The sequence below is a fragment of the Cottoperca gobio genome, chromosome 16 (assembly GCF_900634415.1).
Source record: "Cottoperca gobio chromosome 16, fCotGob3.1, whole genome shotgun sequence".
Classification (NCBI taxonomy): domain Eukaryota; kingdom Metazoa; phylum Chordata; class Actinopteri; order Perciformes; family Bovichtidae; genus Cottoperca; species Cottoperca gobio.
The window spans coordinates 21,599,049-21,619,688 of NC_041370.1; the positions used below are offsets into that span (position 1 = coordinate 21,599,049).

Consider the following 20,640-nt stretch of genomic DNA (forward strand, 5'->3'; position numbering starts at 1 on the left):
ATGAACCCAGAGAAATTAATCAGTAAATTGTATTTCACTCCAATATTACGCATGAATAAAAAATAATCTTTTAATGTTTTTTGGCAGATTTAGACAACAAATACTGTATACAAATATTACATTGTTTTATAAGGTGTGTTCCATAAAAGTAAAATTCCCCTGGGAATAATTGAGATGATTTAGTGTTTGCTCACAATTGATTAACAACTTGTAAATAAAAGCCCCAAACACTAAATACCATCCGAATCAACATGCCCATATTGCTTGATTTTTATTTATTTTTTCTCATCTCTTCCAACTTGACATTTGGAAAGACAGAAATCAATTATGTCTCCTTCCCAAATGAAAGGCGGGAAAAACTAGTTTATGACTTTAAAGTCAGCCTAGCTCGCCTTTGACACGGCACATTACAAAGGGAAAGGAAAATCACACTGCATACCTGATCCATAAAAAAAAAGCCTTTGAAATGGATTGCTGGGTGGGATCCAGTCTGGCACAAGTCATGGCATTGATGGCACAGCCCCTGGGCACAGGGATACTTGGCCTGGACAAGACGGTTGCTGGGCCCGTATCAGTGGGCACTGGCCCATCCTCTGGGAGCTCCTAAGCCATGCCGTCTGAAGAAGAACTGATGGGGTTGGCAGCACATATGGGCATGCTACGGTTTTATTTCAGTCAAAAACAGTCCCGATGTTATCTCCTTCAGCCACCGGCACAGCAGCATCAGCGAGGCTGATTGAGATGGTTGGGCGTCACGTAAAAAAAAAAAAAATGAACTTCAAAACAAAAACTTTTCTTTTGTCCCATCTGCAATGTTTCTTTAGTTTTACACCGTATGTACAGCCCAGGTGCTCACATCTAATTGCAAACCACCATTTCTATCTTCCATATTGTGTTGAGGTGACAATTTGTTCCAGCTAATTGGAAATTTTGCGTTGGCCTTCCCTGCACACAACATAAGCCTATCACAAATGACATTGATATGATAAGCATGACTAGCCTCCACTGTTTTTTCAAACCAAGACAGGAAGTTGACAGCTGCAACAGTTTTCAGTAATAGTTAGTTGATAACCATCCACGGGGTAATGAAACTTCCACCTTTGATGAGAAGTTGAAAAGAGAGTGTTTCACTGTTGACTTGGCAGAACATTAGACATGGCTGCAGGCAGGCAGGGGCAGCCGAGGGATCGAGCTGTTTTAATAGGGCTCATCCAGAGGTGACGAGAGCACTGCATGCACTGAACTGGAGGTGTGAGCTGGGGCTGCCAGTACATACCTTTTGTCTTTCATTATCTTTATTTCCTTATTATTTTAAATGGCCGGTGTGTGTTTTTTTTTTCTTCACTAGAAGCTTTTTTGATATCCATTTAGATTGGAGCTTCATTAAAAAACCTCAGACAATGGAGTGACTTCTAATTAAGAAGCGGCGCATCTGGCCCCTGGCACCCTATCCCGTTGTTCCATCTATTTTGCTGGGGAGAATTCATTTGTTTCTTAATTAAGAAAAACACCAATAGCGTGAAAAATCTGCTTATGGTACCTGAATCCTAATTAGTTAAATAGTGAGGGGAAGGGGAAAACACATTCCAGTAGCCCTAGAAATGAACTCAGAGCTGATAAAAATGAACTAACTAGCCTTGCATAAATCCAAGCTGGGGAGAAAGTGTACCATCATTATGGCTAAGACAATATGCAAACTATCTTCAAAGAAATCAAATTGCTGGAATGTTTTCATTTGCATGTATTAACCATTAACATAATGAGGAGAAGTGACATTGGACCCGGATTGTGTGTCTGTTCGGATTGATAACTCTGCTGCATCTGCAAATAGTCTCCTCTGCAAAATTATGCTAGCAGTCAAATCAGTGTTGAACTGTGGAGGGAGAGGGAGAGTGATGGAGAGAGGGAGAGAAAGACAGAGAGAAAGAGAGGAGGCAGAGGAGAGAGAGTGGAGGCTTTTGCTTTTTTCCGTTTTATCAGGGAGCTCTGTGCAAACCTGCTGCAGTGTTGAATCGGAGCCATCATCCTCTGACAGCTATCCTTAAACAGGAAGGGGCCGCGAGTCATTGTCTCTAAGGCTCTGAGGAAAGCTGCAGTGTGTGTATGTGTGTGTGACTTCACGTGTGTCTGTGTGTTTGGGGCAGGGGGATGTGCCCATGTGGCTGCTAGCTGGAGATGGACCTCGAGTGGGCACACTTCACACTCCTCGCCCTCCCCCTCTCATACATATCGGACACATGCACACACACGCCTGCACACAGACTCGTGCATACATGTGTTGTTCCCCCCATCCCACCACCACCCCCGCGCCCTGAAAACACACACACACACACACACATCTGAGTGCTTCCAGGATACCAAAGGCTCACTTATCTGTTCCATAAAGACTCACCATGGCCCACATTGGCGAGTTGGCGGGCAACCAGCCAAATCCACTGTGTGTTCTCCGACTGCAGGCGTCATGCAAAACACTGCACTGTCTTCAATATTCAAAATAATTTCTCTAACATGCTACTTCCCAGGATCAGCCTCTTAGGTCAAATTATTCAATTAAGTGTCTGTTTATTACTGATACCAAAGCTGGGTGGCGGCTCTACTTATCACCTTTTTTGCAGATTGGTGTTCTCGCAGAATACCACCATAAAGATTGCCTTGGCTGTAATTAAAATGGCACAGAGACAAATTTGGCGCAGGGCTAAGACACGGGGAAATGAAGGAGGTAGGGGGAAATTGCAGGGGCTACATTCTGTCATCCAATAAAAAAGTTGAGGCTGTAAAAGCAGCAACATTGTTGTCAGAGCGCCACTGTACACCACAGAGGAGCAGGTATATGAAGGAAAAAAAATGCAACCTTGTGGTTGTGTCGCATTTATGTGAAGAAAATTGTCAGGAAACGGGGGTTGTTCTTTGTGACTCTGACTGAAGCAAGTAAACAGGAGTCAGTAATGGTTTGTGTGGCAGAGCGGATGCTGCTCAGACGTCCTAAATGCCAGCCGGGCTTGCATCCATCCACAGGCCGGTGTGTTTGATGAGCTATTGGCAGGCTATGGGGACACGTGTTCCCGTGCCTCGTGGCAAACATACCTTTCACCGTCTTTGACTCCACAAGCCTGTGTGACTTCTCAGGGAAAAAATATGAAAGAAATCAAAGCGCCAATAAGCTGAGGGTGTTAAGCCAGAGAGAGAGAGAGAAAAAAAGAAAAGAAAGACCTGAGCGACTTTGGATTTTGACAGAATCTTCATGCGCTCTCTGACAAAAATTTGCATTGTTATCACAGATAACTGGTGATGTTTTTACTTGGTTGTACATTTTTGTGAAATATGTAAAATGTAAACCGAGCCTCTAACGATTCCCTTAATGACGCGGATCTTGCTTTTTTCCCCCCGAATCGCGTCTTAGCGGGCTTCTCAGTGCAGGATGTCTGATATCTGAATATTAAAAGGGAGTTTCAAGCTCATCTGCAAATGTGATTTGCACATATCACACTTCTGCAGTCGTCAAGCTGCTTCATCGCCAAGCTTCTGAGCAAAGAAGGCAGGGGCGGGGAGGGAGGAAAGAGAAAAAGAAAGATGCACATATGGGTTGCTATTGATGTATTCCATTTCTGACCTAATTTAAATCCCTGCCAACAAGCTCATATGCATACTGTACATTTGCTAAATTACAGAGTGTAAACCTTGCCTCCTCACAGAGACAGGTGTAAACATCAATGTTGTCATAATGCACCACCAGTAAATATGATAATCACGCCATGCTGCAAGAGAGCACAAAATAATTTGGACATCATTTTGATGCCTGAGGGGCCCAGGGGAATGCCCTCCAGAATGAAGGTGGCCCATTGACATGCTATACACGCCAAGATATAATTATGACTGCCTGTCTTTGTTCCTCTCAGAGTACTAGTAATTTGCTTGTGATTTTTTTTGCTATTCTTAACGATTGAGTTATTCTCTGTGGACTTGAGTATTACATGGGCGTAAATGAAGATGAAGAAGCTCTGCTGCCAAATCCAAAGTTCAGAAACTGTAAGTGTAATATCCCAACAGCAACGTGGATGCTGATAGTCATACTGTGAAACTTCAATTTAAAAGCCGAGCCCCAATTAAATTAAGTCCCTGTGGCTACACGTTTTGACAAATAAATGCAGGTCTCAATTAGAGGCCGGGTAACTGTCGTCACTATGGACACGCTGCACATCGTGGGATCGCTTAGAGTCTCCACTATTCAATCCTTCAGTTCATTTCACTGGAGCAACGAGTAGCAAAGTAATTCATGTAGACAGCAATTTAACTGTCAATATTTTCTCTTTTCTTGGATCGTGTTGGTGGGTATGCTTGTTTTCGTTACATTGCTGGCTACAAAATAAAAGTAGTTTGAGAGAGGAGACAGAGAGGTGTAATGTCAGTGTGCCGGGCATTGTAAAACCTGCGTTTTCAAATCAAATGAATGATTTGTGATTGATTTGTAGTAATATTCTTACTGGTTTAGAAAAACAAATAGATTGTATTAAGATACTACAGCTCCAGATGCCCGTTGGTTTCAGTGATTTAAGCAAACAAAAGCCGGGGCTATTAATGCAGTTTTACCGTAAGTTATATTGTAAAGCCTGATTTGAAAATTGATGTGGGATTCTGACACACTATTCCTTTCGATGTTTTGGTGCCTGCTCTGAGAGTCCTCGCTGGCTATCTGTGTGGGACATTGCTGATAATAAGGGGCAACGCCAGAATATCTTTAGGGTATGCAGCGTGTCGAGCTGCAGTTTGTTGTCATGATAATCCCCTCATTTGTAATGTCAGGATCAGCAGGTTATGCCTCTCCACTTGCCTGCCATGTCAAGACTTGGGGCTGGCGAGGTGGATTGTCATTTCTGAAGCAATATTTTGACAGCGCCTTCACTTTACTCGCATGCTGCGGCTCAAAGGTCAGAGCTGTGCCACTTCCATTTACTGTGTGTGAACACTCAATCCCTGAGGAGTGAAGCTCTCCCTCTACATCTCTCTCTGACATACACACATGCATGTCTTTCTGCCTCTCACCATTTAACTCACTTGTTTTAGCAGATAGATGTCAAGGCTGGTCCAACGCAGAGCTGTATAGTGGGTCTAAAGTTGAAGGACAATTACAACTTATAAACCTTTATAATTGTGTAAATGTAAAAAGGTAGCTCTGTTCAGTTTGTGATGTCTGACACCCCCCTCCCCCCCCCCCCCCCCCCCCCCCCCCCCCCCGCCATCATTCCAATTAATGTATCGCAAAGACAGCCACCTCTTCCTCAGTCCCTGCTTTTCTCGCTCGCCTCCTATCACGCACACTGCTGGGTGTTTTTAAAAACATACTCTGGTATGATTGTTACGACCGCACAATGTCTCAATGGTGTAGCTGTCATGCATTTTCCTGTGTGCTTAGTGCCACTCCTCACACACCGAGGCAGGTTATGTCAACCAAATAAGGCACTTGTCAGTAATACAAAGAGACATTGTTGCTCCTCCATTGTTACCTGCTCTGCCAGCTATCATATAGAAAGTGATGGAGTGACGGTGTTTTGGAGCACTGTGCAGCTCCAGAGCCCCCAGGGGTATTATGGGTGTAAATCTCCCTCGCACAGTTCTGCTCCAGGCCAGGGAGAGCATCATCATTAGCCGGAGCAGATGGAGGGGCCTCAGCACTGTTTTCCTCTCTCTTCTGTCGAAATGTAACTGCTGGAATCTGGTACGATACAACGCGAGTGGATGGGAGCAACAGCGGAGCCAGATAATGAATGATGAAATCCACATGAAATCAGATGAAAGCTACAGTGCACACAGAAGACGGCAGTCTGATTCATCATTTATTTGTGAAGTGATGATAGTGGAGGTTTGCTTTAAGTACTGTGTGTGTTCATACAGTACGTCTGCTGTGTTTTTTTGTTTTGGTGGAAGGAAAGCCAGGCTTTAACTCATAATGAAGACTGATATTAGAAAATAAAGAATTTGTTGATCAGTCGATTGACAGAAAATCACTGCAAGTATTTGGATAATTAGGAATAAGTGATTTCTCAAGCAAAAGCATTAAACATTGTTGGTTCCAGCTCAAATTTGAATGATTTATCACATTTTCTTGCCCTGAAATATATATTTAAATATGTACAACTGATAACATAGCTAAAATATTGTGTTTATGTTTATTAACTATCATATGTCAAAGTTTTTAATATTTCCCCTCAATGTTTATTCTATGGCAGTTACCGTCTATGAAGGCTTTTTAGAGTAAGCTGCTTTTTATGTCATGAGCCATGTGAAACGTTCAATTACTAAACAAAAGGTTTGCAGGTTTTCTAGAGATTTTTACACTGCGCTGGAGCACATGAGCAAAATCAGATATTTCATAAAAAACGTCTATCAGCCAGATACATCAGCAGATAATCAATGCAATCATTTATCAATGAGGAGTATTTATTTATCTCCAGCAGCAACTAGCTCCTCATTGATGTAGCAGTATTTCACAGTGTGCTAGAGGCCTGCTATCCAGGGAGCAGGGAGTGTGTGTGTGTGTGTGTGTGTGTGTGTGTGTGTGTGTGTGTGTGTGTGTGTGTGTGTGTGCGTGTGTGTGTGTGTGTGTGTGTGTGTGTGTGTGCGTGCGTGCGTGTGTGTGTGTGTGCGTGTGTGTGTGTGTGTGTGTGTGTGTGTGTGTGTGCGCGTGTGTGTGTGTGTGTGTATGTGTGTGTGTGTGTGCGTGCATGCGTGCGTGCGTGCATGTTTGTGCGTGTGTGTGTGTGTGTGCTGTCTGAAGCACTGGCAGAATCCTAATCTTCCAGCAAGAAGCTTCACATGGCCAGATCAAGAATTAGGAGGGAGTCTGATGGGGGGCGGAGGGAAAAAAGCCCATCTCGGTCTGTGTTTTAAAGGACAGTGCTTTGAATGTCATTTGACAATTTCCTTTTAATTAGAACTAATTTACAGAAAGATGCCCACCAGCTAATCTTTACAGGATAATTAACTTCTATTTTCTTTACTTTTAATTAAAAAGTGGAAAAGATTTAGCTGATCCATAAAGAATTGTTCTTTTGAAATGTTCATCAGACTTCACACTTCTTTTGGCATTGGTAATATTTAGATCCTATCTGCTGCTCACAGTCTCCACTGAGCTATTGCAATGATTTTCTCCCCCTTATCCGAGGTATTAAGAAGGGGAACTATCAATAGTAGAAATAGGAACCAGAGGAAAATTAGAATTGAATTAATGAAGAGTTTATTGCAAAAGGAACCCCCCTTCCTTCATAATACTGGAATGAAATTGACATCTTAGATATATCCATTTCATAGAAATTCCTTGATGGGGAAATATTGTTTTATCTACATTATTTGATACAGTAATCATTTTTCCTTTTCTGAATGCTCCCCATTAAATTATTTGAAATGGCGCTGGACTAAAAGCTAATTGTTGCAGAGGCAGTGTTCACAATATTGCTATTCCAGCCTCCACCGACTCGCAGGCCACTGATTGTTATGAATACGATGCTTTTCAGGTTAAACAGCAGCATCTTATGAAGCACTTAAGACACAATGAAGAGCCTGCTGCTGCTGCTACAGGATGAAAACTCTCTCCTCCTCATCAGAGCTGCTGGAGAAAAGTATTTTCTCACCACTTTTAGCACCTTCCAACAGACTTTACTTAGTGGAGATAAAGTGAGCCAATATGAGGTGAGCGTGCTGTAGACAGAGCCTCCACTCGTCTGCAGACGAGCCAATGGCTGAAGATGGATGCCCCCACTTAACCATGATAGCTCCCTGGAGGAGCCTCACTCAATGGCTTCATTAAAAGTGAACGTTTGAGTGAAAAGCTCGCTTATAAACCAGTAATTAAGACCACACATATTTTACCTGCTTTGTTTCAGCTGTCACATCCGCTGTACAGGCACATGGTTAACTTTTATTTCCTTATAAGTAACAGAATGACACTAATAAATCACTCAGCCAGAGGAGAAGTAAATGTAACAGGAAGGACTCAGGATGCTTAAATACAGCAGGCTGGCTATTTTAACAGCATTTTAATCTGTTCGATGCCCCTGCAAAGCAAACGTTACACTGCAAGAGAGGCATTAGCTAAGCCCATACTACTTATAGGACAGGGTTTGTGACTTTTATGGACCAAACGTTGTCCCAGTGTCCACACGTTTGTGCGTGTGTGTGCGTGTGTGTGTGTCTCTGTAAACTCTAGAGAGGCAAGTCGAGGCAGTAGAGTGAAGCAGGACCCAGCTAACTCCACAGAGAAACTGGCTGGCATCTGCTGAAGCCCTCGGGCACGCTCAGAGGTGCCTCCAGCATTTTAATGGCATAGTCAAATGCCAGCATGTTTTCATGCCATTCCAATTCCAATTCATTGGATAAAGAAGTAAGAGCGTGTTATTCCCCTTCAACAGTCCAGACAGAAACACTGGGCGCAACAACACAGAACTTAGCAACTCCGCAAACATGCTGGGATCCAACGTTGTGTCTGATTGGAATAAGATACTACAATTATGTTAGCAGTATTTGAGAAATGTGAACAAAAATAATCTCTTATTCTGCATCTGTGCAACACTTTCACATGAGAAACACGGAGACAGTGATATTGACTGCAATACTTTTTTTTCCCAGCCGATGGGTGTGTCTAAATCTTACTGCATGAAGCATAAATGTACAGTAATGTAAACTTAGTGGGCCATCTAAATGCATGATGTCATCAGATTGCATTTAGATGCCTTGTCATCTCTAGCGGTGCAGCCTCACAGAAGAGAGTGTGCGCTCATACGTGTGTGTGTGTGTGTGTGTGTGTGTGTGTGTGTGTGTGTGTATGTGTGTGTGTGTGTGTGTGTGTGTGTGTGTGTGTGTGTGTGTGTGGTTTACAAGGATGTGAATACATTTATTCATCCCCCTTCCCTCCTTTTCACCGCAATTTCCAGACGAGCGTTGGTGCTGAGTTTTCAAGCAGTTTGTTGACTGTTGATTGTAAGTACCCGAATTTAGGAAGGCAGCCATTTCTAATCACGAGAATTACATTGCTTAGCAACCGGAAAATCAAGTTAAACAATACCATCGCTTATTCTTGGTCACAGACTGCAGCTCTGAGAACACATCAGTCTCCACTGAAGCTGTTCTGCGCTCCTCCCAGCGCACACGCACACACACACACACACACACACACACACACACACACACACACACACACACACACACACTCGCACACAAGCAGCCATTCACAGACAAAATACAAATGGTAATTTACTTTTGACTTGTGTTACGGCATTAGCTCCACATTTAGTTTGATCACAGTGTACAACTTGGAAAAAGGGTTCTTTTTCTTGGTACCATTTACGCAGTATGAAAAAAAGATGTTAGAAATGAAAAATTCCTTTGAGGGTTCCTGTAGCATATTAAGCTATTAAGAGTTGCACAAATGGTATCTATTTCATTACAGTGATCAAGGATTAAATTAGAGGCTTGAGCCCTGTAACATATACAGTACGTCTCCTCCAAGGCTGAGGGAGCCCTCTGCTTCCCAAAGGTCATTAGAGCTGAGGAGAGAGTATGGCCCCCAGTCTCTCCTTGCCTCTCTCCACTTTCTCCTCCTTCTCTTTCTCTTCTCTCTCAGCCTTCACAAGTGTTCGTCAGGAGGCAACCTCTGATTAAGTGCCTTAAACTTACATTATCTGTAATAGCCAGCAGGGGGCGACTCCACTGGTTGCAAAGAACTCCGACTGCATAGGAGTCTATTTGAAAATTACCCGACGTCTCGCTTGATTTATTACCTCAGTAAACATTTTCCTAACGAGTTTATGTTCTCAATCACTAGTTTCAAGCCTTCCTCAATACAGCATGACGTTCATTTAGTAAATGATGTTTCCATTTAGAGTAAAACAGACGATAAAGCAGTGTGTGCTTTAGGTTGTGGCTACCTTGTGATTGCGATATTGTCTTAGTTTAATTGTAACGTTTTGGTCACCTAAAAATGTCTTCAGTTGTTCTGAGCTCCATCCTCTCGTGTAACTTCTGGTTAAAAAAAGATGAGAAAAGATGACGACGACCAAAACACCAAACTCAAGGCTTCAAAACGGTAGTTCATAAACAAATGGGTGACGTAGGGGTGACGTAGGGGTGACCACGTCCGCTTCTTATACACAGTCTATGCTTCTCGTACAAGAGGAGACATAACAGTTTTTTCTATTTCCACACTTTGCGGTCAGAGAGCTAGTGTTTTTCTCCAGCTCTGGAGGTAAACATATGAATATGTATCCAAGCCAACCTGGCTCACTGCGTACAATTACTTGTAACTTGAGACAAAGTCCACACTTCCTCCCCCCGCAGAAGTTGTATGTGTGTGTTCACCTGGAAGTGAGGAAGGCCCAGTATCAGTGCTGGCACAAAGGAGCAGTCGCATTTGGCAGAGGTTGAGCGGTGTGGCCCTGTTGGATTTTAGGGCTGCATTATGCATTCATGTTTAGTCTCAGGTGCTGCGTTTTATCCCCAGGCCAGCTTGGACACATTTTCAATGGACCTTTTGGATGAGAAACTGTATAGGTGGGAGCAAAAAATGATTTCCATGCTTATAGAGATCTGCCGCTTTGTTCTGTCAGATTCAATTACCTCACCTCTAATTAGGGAGCTATAGAGGAGGCTAGGTTTGTGATCCACACATCACACTGTGGAGGCTGCTGATAATGTGCGGTATCGCTATCACAGCCCGGCCACAAGCTCCCCACATTGCGGACGTCTGAAAAAGCATGCCATGAAATTAGCTTGTATACTTTTGCACACACACACTTATTTGTTTAGAGCTCTCCTTATTTTTAAGTGCGAGTTTCGGAGGCATAGCTGTGTTTTTTTTTCCATTTTCTGTTTTAGTCCACTGAGGCACCGACTCGTGTACAGAGTGTTTTCCTGAAAGATATGCTCATTCCACCACCTCTGTCCATACTCCTCTCTTCCCTGCTCCCCTTCCTCTGTGACTCATTAATCCTCTGTCCATCATATGGTCTCAGAGTATCACCCCATTTTATAGACTCAGTGGGGGCATTACCATATCCCTCTCCGGAGATCCACTCCGCATGGCCGATCCCTATCAGACAGAGGCCATGCCATGAACAAAAGAGCCACTGTGATCAAGCCTGCATTCAGCTACCAATGTCTCTATTAGCATTGGCTGCTCCTGCCTGCTGCTCCTGCTGCATGACTGTTTGAACAGGGCTGAGATTTCTTTCTCTGGTCGGCAGAGGAAGAGTCTGATGAATGCGGATGATACAGTTCAGGGCGGAGGGTGTGGATGACGGGGCTGTGGGGGTGGAGGGATACCTGGACACTGACCCTGATTGAGAGGAAGTTCAGACAGGGAGCAGTTTCCTAAAACATCCTCTTAAAATTGAGCAGATATCTTTGTGCAGCGATGATTTAAGCAAACCAAGCCTTTTTCTAAAAAGTAAAGCTCATGAATTATCACTTGAAAGTGTCACCTGGACAGCTGTCAGACTTAATAATAAGACAGAATATCAATTGTGACCTTTATTAATCTGATGATTATTTACCATGATTAGTGGATGTTTGGTTTAGTCGAGCAAATTCTCCTCAGACTCACCAAACATTACGGCCTTTTGCAAACGTTCAGGTATCCAGAATTTCATTAGAACAAAAAGCAAAAATGAAAGAAAAGTCATACTTTTTAATTTTGTGAAACAGAAACATTCTTATTTATTCATAATTAATTAAATATTATTATACCCTTATCATCATGGGACCTCAGATTTATTTAGGATCCCGTGGGCCCGTTCTGCTGGGCAAATAAAAAATCTGAAAAGGTTAACTGCTGTTTAAAGGACACATTTTTAAAATCAAAATAGTGGTTGATTCACTTTTTGTTTATTGGCGAATGAATTCCACTGTGCTTTTGGTTTTTGTGTAGTTTTGAAAATCGCTGATTTGTTCAGAAAAGGGTTTTTATAAATGTAACTGATGGATGTTTTTGAAAGCTTAGATTTAAAACTTCAAAAGAGCTTCCTTTTAATAATGACTTGATTGTTCTCATGTAAACAGAATACTAGTTTAAGACACTGAAGCAAAGCAGGTCTGAAGATTATATTACAAGGACAATACAGATGCAATAAGAGAAAGACACCACATAGGATGTTTCCAAAACAGATTCTTGTGTCTGTTTTAATGAGCGCACCATTTTAAAGCAGACTTTGTTGTTTTCCGTGGCGACGTGAAATGCTCTCCGCGGTGTCATTGGCCATCTGAACTCCAGAGGAGGCTTGATAAGAGGGTGAGGCAGCAGACATTCCTCTGGCCCAATTCGTCAGCAGACCCTATAGAAATGCACCAACAAGCGCGGGTCACACAGTGAATGTGACAGGATTTTAAACAGTACACAACTAAATATAGCAGGGACGCCACTATCAGAAAATGAGTTAGGAGTGTGGTGCTAGTCGTTTAGAAAGTCATTATTCTTATCATTGCTGTCTCTGAAATAATTTCAGGTCTCTCCATGCAATGAATACTGTATAATAAACTAAACATGTGAGAATGCGCACAAACTTTAGTAATCTACGCAAGTGCCCAAGAAGTAGCCATCAGACCCCCTTTAATGTCTCTGACTGGGTGGAGTATTTCATTTTTCCATATTCAGTAAGGCCTCAAGAATCTCTATCAGTTTGAAAAAGCTCCATTTTGTTACTATCTGTTAGAGTGGGGAAGTGAGATGCCCTTATTCTGAGTCTATTAAACCTCAATTCTATCTCATCTTATCTACCTAATCTTTGTGTCTTATTGACCATGAAGTTTATCTTTAATCTCCCTTTACCCTTATTATCACGCTACACTGTAGGTCTATTTTCTATGGTGCAATAGTGCTGCTGTATTTGCCGGCAACAGAGGAAGAATCGTTTAGTTGTACACACAGTTCTTATTCAGCTGTGTAATGGAATGTGTACAGAGTGTGTGTATAGAAATGAATTTCCCCGCTTTCTTTCACACTGTCCTCAATTGCCTTGGCAGGAGCTTTTAACGCCAGTCATACAATCTCCCCTTGATACTGTGATATTTATCTCTCGGTATCATCTTAAGCGATGGTAGACTCATCGAGTCACTTCACGCCTCACTTCACTCCTCTGCGAATCAGCAGAAGGCATCAGATAAGATCATAAAAACTGTATCCTAATTTAAAAGCAGCACTCTGCCTCTGCAGTGTCTATTAGAGATCTGTGTGCTAATTCTTTTCATGTCCGGGGCTCCTGCAGATGTAGGCCTCTACAAAGGAGTAATTTATAAGACTAATGAAAAGAGCAAGCAGTTTGTGGACATCAGGGGGGTCTTTTATGAGGCTCGGTGCGGGAAGAAAGAGAAACAGGAGAGGCACACCAGCCCCACTTTCTGAACTGAAATTATTGCTTTATTAAAGCTGAGGGGCTCACTCCCGCTACAATAGAACAAACACATTGAAAGGTGTCGAGAGGATATCAGTGTACTCTGTTTGAGCTGCAGAATGATGCATAAGAGGCTGCTACATGTGTGTCAGGCAGAAACAGAGACAGCATCCACATCTCGCTGGCAGTGATGGCAGCACTTTTGATATTTAAACAAACCTCCAGAAGGAGTTGCTTTTTTTTAAATAAGAAATGACGCAGGTTTTTTGGATTATTTCAAATATAAACTAACCTTAAACTTTGAGCGTTCCATCACTTCTTTGCTATGGTAATTCATGTGCAGACATGTTTTGGAAGGAAGGAGAGGTGCGCAAGATGCACATTATCTTAATAACATTCAAATGGCGGATGAGATGTTTTTTCAGAACTAATACAATTCAGGTAGCAGTACAGTAATTCCATCAACGCCCTTGATTGAAGAAAAATGGTAATATGCAAATACCCAAAGAGATGTACAGCTACAAGCAAAACTCTGAAATCATTTAGATTTAAAGAAATAATATTGCACAGAGGGGGGAAAACATTAATCACACGGAAAAGTGTCTCCTTTAAGATTGCACTGGTGTATTACCCGGAGGCATGGAATGTAAATGGAAAATCAACATTGTACCCTGTGATAAGGCTAACAAATTAATAAAAGTATTTTCTTTCCTCCTCCCATGCTGATGCCTGAATGAAAAGTCTGGAAAGGAACTTTTTTCCCCCTCCCTTCGTCTGTGTGAGCTTTTGTTTTGCAGGTATTGCGGATTAACATCAACGCTCACCTTGGCTGCAAGTCAGCTTGTTTTTCAGAAAGCGCTCAGGGCTTTTTCAATAGCTATAATGGAAGGACCTTTGTGAAATGTTATGGTGAAATAATATTCTTTATTGACATGGTCTTATCTTTGTCTACGTGAGTGTCTGAACATGGAGAGCATAGATTCTGAAATGCTGCGCTGCGCTTCCAAGTTGCATCTACATTTTTGGTATCTCAACAAAAGAACCAAGGAGAGGGAGACATTTCATTTCTTTTTGTTTGAGCGCCTGAAGGATGTGATGAAACCGCTGAACATCTCCCCTGTGTGTGTGTGCGTGTGTGTGTGTGTGTGTGTGTGTGTGTGTGTGTGTGTGTGTGTGTGTGTGTGTGTGTGTGTGTGTGTGTCTGTTCCCTCAGGTCCTCTGGAGGATGGCCTGGAGGAAGAGGAAGAGGAGTGCGTCTCTGAGGAGAATGAGATCCTGGCCAAAGACGAGTTCTCGGTGGAGGAGAACTTCTCCGCCGAGTTTGAGACTGAGAACATGAGCTGTGAAGACATGGAGTACTTCTGCAACAAAGGTGAGGATCCTTAACTTCTTCTAAGCCGTCCTCCCCGAACAGTGTGCTTTGCTCTTCTTAATACCTAATGTGCGACAATATGTTTAGCCAACCCTCGTGCCAAGCATCAAAAATAAGTAAAACTACTGCTAATGGCTTCTAATAAAATTCCTGAACATGTTCAAATCAAACCTGGCAGAGCTTTTATCCATGAGAGAATTTCTCCCGCATCACTGCAGAGAGTTGAAACTATCCATTGGGATATTTGATCCCAGCAATCCACCCAAGAGCAGTGGTTTGATCTGAGAGAGAGATGGCATCGGGAATGCTGGCTCTCTCTCTGTGATAGTGCTGTGAAGGTGTGCTACCGTACACCAATGCACTGGAGAGCGTAGCACTTCCCTTTGAGCCGGCGCTGAAGCTCTGTGAACACTCAGCAGCACCTGCTACTGCTCGGAGGTCCAGCACTATAAAGCGCCTTCGCATCGCCAAATGCGCCCGAGCCCCCTTTGAACTCCAATTCAATTAGATTGCCTCTTTGTATGTTTGTTTCATTTCGGTCACACCTTGCCATCACAGGAGCTAATTTGTGGTCTGCTCCAGGTTACAGTGTGAAGATGACAGACTTGTCCCGCCTCCCTCCCCCCTAACTCCCCCACCCCCACCTCTTCCTACCCCCCGGTCGCGTGGCATTCACTACCCCAGGTGTCCCCACTCTTACTGGCGCACGGATGCCATAAATTTGACTTTTTAATGAAGAACCAACGCTTTGAATGTCTGCCTCTTCTTTCTCCTTTCAAAGGGAAAATTGTTTAGAATTATTTCTTCACACTTCTAAACTGATGTGCCTCGTGGGATTACATTATTGAAGAAAAATAAATCTTTCATGTTCCAGGTAGGCTATGCCCCAGTAATCGTATCAATAATGTTTTCCTTTTGTTCTCCGGGAAAAGTTGAACGGCACAATTGTTCGGAAATTGCAATTACCAGCAACGCCTCGTTTGCTTTACCCTTTGTCTCCATCGTAATGTGTCCCTTACACAAACTTCAAAGTCGAATATATGGTCTTGTAATAACCCAGTAGCCATGAAATAGATGGTGCGGTACACACTGGTGGCTGAAGCTAGAAAAAAAAGTACAACTTCTAAAAATCTTCAAAGAACCTTGTCAGAGCCGTTTGATATTTCCATTGTTTAGGATAAACATGTGAGGATGGACCTCAAATCTCCCTGCCATGTTTATGAATAAAGTCAACACTAAATAGCAATCCCAGATGTCACATAGTACTTTTTTGGAGAAACTGGTAATCTGTTCCTTGTCAAACACAAGCCTTACTAGTCAGATTCTTTTTATTACTTTGCTATCTAAGCTTACAGAAGCTAAGTCTCCCATTGCCTCCTAAGACCTAAATGATGTACTATCCACATTTCTTTTCTCCTCATGGCAAGTTGTGCGCAATCATCAGGTGTAGCCATTTCCCCCATGATCCTCTCCTCAATTAGATCTATTTAAAACTAATGTCGGAGTGGCTTAAATTTACCCCACTTATGTGAAACTGCCGTGAATTAAACAGAACGCAATCCTGGCGGCATTAAATGGTTTAAGTGTGTTATTCCTCGACTATAGGAGGAAAAAGAGAGCCCCCTTGATTAACTAAACCCTCTCAAATGTGATGGCGTGCTGTAATTAGCCCTGTGCGGACTTGAACGTGGGTTTTAAAGCAGCCACTCATCCCATGGCCTTTATCTTCTGCTGCTTCCCGGAGAATAAGGTCTCCCGTGTAAGGTTCCTCAACTGAGCAGTGACTCTCTGGTCTTAGCTTAGCCTTGTATCTGTGTAGTCACTCTCTGAAATGGGCTTGTCAGGGGGACCTAAAACCTCCATTAAAAGTTTCCGTCTATAATAGGTATTAAAAAGCTGTAGGAACACAAAGAGGAGTACCAATTTTCATTAACATATGAAGCACTTATTAACTTTGATCAGAGTGCGGTGAAGTAGCAAAGCCGCTTAAAGGCGCAAAGGTCAAGAAGTTGAATGCCACCAAAGACTCAGTCGTTTGCCTTACCCTTGCAGAAAAGGGACTCCCCAGATAAGTGCATGGAGCACCTTGACGTCCCATCTTGGTCTGAGGCTTGGGAACCTCGAAAGTGGGTGATGGTTGCCTTTATAACCTGTTTAGTTAATGGTGTCATGGCTCTCCATGGTTTTTGGCATTGTTATGGATGTGGTTTGTAAGATGCTGGGGGTATCACGTATCATACTGCTACAACATAAATGTGAAACCTTGTACAGTGAGTGTAATGGAATTAATAATGTGACAAACATTTCCAAATAGATTTTCTTCCAAAGCCCCTGTTGCATTATCTGTATCAGTGGTTCCTTGTGACTCTGTTTATGTCTTGTCTATGAGTGATTATCCTTGTTCTATGTAACAACATTGTTAGAGATCCAAAAGGTAAAGTCCCCCAAATTGTATTTCACAATAAAACAATTGCATGTACAATATTTATCTAAATTAAGTTTAATTTGTGTAGCAGAACAATGTTTTTCCCTAACCCCTCAGCAGTGGAAAGTAACTTAAGTACAATTTTGAGTTACTTTTACAGCACTTTACTGTATTTGAGTATTCCTAACATTTCAGAGGGAGACTGTTTACTCTAGTTCAGTGATTAGACCATTTGAGTTACTAGTTGATCAGATTTTAGATACAAAACATATGATCATCAAATAATATATGATGCATTTTCATTCAGGTTAGTTGAACTTGTCAATATAGTTCAAACTGGCATAAATATGGATTCATACTTGAAAGGGTCCATTGTGCTTTAAGCATATTTTGATAATACTTTAATGATGATAATACGGGACTTTTACTTGTAGCAGACTAATGGGTTTTACTCCTTAAACTTTTAGAAAAGATCTGACTCCTTCCACGACTGTCCTTCACAAGTATGTTGGGAACAACGTATCAACATTATCAATAATAAAGGAAACTGTGTAGGCCTACACTGTGACAGTGACAGTTGCGCGTCACTGACTGACTGATGAACTTAATGTTGCTGAAACAATATACAATTGGGTGTGAAATGAAGCAGCTTGGTGGAACAGTAGAGCCTCAGAGAGGAGGAGTTGTGTCTGAATATACATGGAATTAAAGCTGCTCACCTATTGAGAGCTCTGTGAGAAGAAAGACCTCATATCTAAAGAAGTAACCTTGGCTTTTCCTGAGATTAAAACAGAATCTCACTGCACGCTCAATTTCACATTTATGGAGCTCTGCTTGTGAAGAGTGGACTCTACAGCAAAGATTTATACTCTATTGACACACCTGGCTCCACAATTGTAAGAAAGATACCTTTTTTATATACTCAGTGGCATCTTTTTTTTTACTGAAATTGTGAAATTTCACCTTGCTGTTTCACCCCCTCTTTTATTGTTGGCTATCTGTGAAGTTCAGCACAGGGTGTTGCCACAAGCTGTTCCCTTTGTGCGTTCCAAGTGTTGTCTGTTGACAAACGACTTCCTTAGTTAGCTCTGACAGTGAATTTACATGTCATCTCATGTATCTAATTTCCTCAATGTAAAACACCTTTGTTGTGAAGTAATACGACAATGATTTTCCCCCAGCTCAAACTACTTGATTCTGATGCTGTTGTGATTGTTTATGTGTCAGGATGCATCAAGCACAACTAATATGAACATATTGCACTCTTCTGCGCTCTCCTCCTCAAAGGAGGATGCAGGCAGAGACATTTCATCACAGTGGAAGTGAAGAGCAAAATCTCCGGACTGCACACGCAGTCCTTAACATAGCAAATAACAACCCAACCTTGACCCCTCAAATAACCTCTCGGCGAGTGATTTGACTTGCAGCGGTCAGAGACACACAGTAACTAACACAAGTGGCAGAATTAATTATGCCACTCTTTGTGTAACACAGAAGTAATCAGAATGTCAGCAACACAGGAGGAAGATCTCCTTGGCGTTTTCGCCACAGCTGCCAGTGCACAGAATGGTAAATGTGGAATTTTAATGCACAGTTGATGCTGGAGAATATGGGGAAATGCTAATTTGTGGTGCGATAAGATGAATCGAGTCATCCCTTTAGCCCCATTTGACTCAGTGCAGGAAATTAATCATTAATGTTTGTTAAGTATGACAATCTAACTGGGCCAGATCTACATACTCAGAGACTGAGGCAGAGCGAGATAAAGACCCAGGCTGCAGACAGGGAGGAAAACTGCCAGATTCTGTAATGATGGGAATTTATTGGCATTTAAAGAGACAGTGGCAAGGCATTTCACTAATAGCCTCCCTCCATTGGAGTGCTCTGCCTGCCACAAATTGCTTGCAATTCAAACCTATTTTTCAGATAGCAGAGAAGTCTTACAGCTATGCTTGACTTTGTTGAAAAAGGTTGCTTCCTGGAATTGACTTTATCTGGTGCAGCATAATCTGCATCAACAACCAAATATGCAATATCAACTGACGAGCGCTATGAGTGGTGCGGGGGATAGCGGGCACCCCCCCCTAATATTGCATTCTGAAAATCATTGCCAAGCTCCAATACTAGCAAGATTGTAATGGCTTTAGAAAAGTAGCAGTGGGTTCAAGTCATCGAGCCTACAATTCAGTAACATATAGAACTGTGCAATCTCATATGAAGACTTAAAAATACTTATACTCCATTTTGCAGAAATTACGACCTGTCTCTAGACTCAGTGGTCAGGATTAGAGTGCTCTGAGCTCCTTAAAGTCGCATGCGAAAGATTGACATTTTCAAGGGCTTCCTTGGAAGAGACAATGCTAAAAGGGAGAGAAAAAGCCAATATGACTTTGTTGCTACCTTGCTCCAGGAATTGTTTGTGTAAATCGCCTATAAGCTTATTGACCTGAATGCGTAGACGCTGCGTGTGACTGCGATTTGGCTAGAGAGCTGTCCTTTGATAGAGCAGCGATAGGGCTGATTTTAACAGCTCACTGGCTCCTCTTGCATGCCCGCCAACCCTGCACCCAGCAGGCCGCCTCGCCTCCCCTGCCCCCCCCCCCGTCCCCCGTCCCCTCCGTCCCTTCTGTTCTGTTCAGCCTTCTCTCACTCAACCTTAAGTATCTCCATTTGATTGCACAGGGAAAGGAACCTAAGCCAGATGTAAATTATGATCTAGGTGATAATGTAGAGGATGATCATTGACAATCTGTCTCTCCTTGATAAGACAGCAGAGGGTTTCAATTCAAATGATGAAACAAGGCAGAATCTCCATTACTTATAGTGGACCTATGTGAATGAAATGGAGCACCTCAATCTGTTTCTATATCAAAAGGTCAGAATCCCTATGTCGTTTAAAACCATAAAAATGACTCTCCATATTCCTCTCTATTGCAGGTTTTTTATCAAACCATGCTGTAAGCAAAGGAGTGCTGCTCTAGCACTTCTTCCTCTGTTAGTGACATTTGTGCAGGAAACTTCATCAAAGCCCTGTGACATTGTTCCCTCTGAGGTTGCCTGAGCGATTGTGTTTAAAATGCATTGCAAACTGTGTTAGATAGAAGGCAGAAAATCCTTAATCACTGCTTAATTAAGGAATCATCTTGTAGCTTCATTTCCCGGGCTGTAATTAAACACTTCCAATACGTTTCGTTACAGGGCTTAACATGTTCGCCTGAGATCAAGGTAGTGCCTTTAATGTTATCTCGCCAGCTTTTTTTAAACTCCGCTCCATTGGAAGGAACTGTTGATACACGTCTTTTGTTATCCTCGTCATAATACGAGCCTAGTATGCTAAAGATGTTCTCCAGGCCCAACAATAAATTGAGTTGAGTGGGCTCCCTGATAATATACTGGGAAAGGGAAGGAGTGGGGGGGGGGAGAAATCACCAGCCCAAGCAGACACTTGCATAAGCAAAACTGGGTCATAA

General features: G+C 42.4%; 1 protein-coding gene across 2 annotated transcripts in view; it reads left to right on the top strand.

The window, feature by feature from the left end:
* The window catches only part of zfpm2a (zinc finger protein, FOG family member 2a), a 118,491-nt gene that overhangs the window by 17,828 nt on the left and 80,023 nt on the right, over window positions 1-20,640 (top strand). For both annotated transcript variants that reach the window (XM_029451507.1, XM_029451508.1), the window contains exon 2: window positions 14,587-14,745. In XM_029451507.1, coding sequence (XP_029307367.1) covers window positions 14,587-14,745 — 159 coding nt within the window. The remainder of the gene's footprint in view (window positions 1-14,586; window positions 14,746-20,640) is intronic.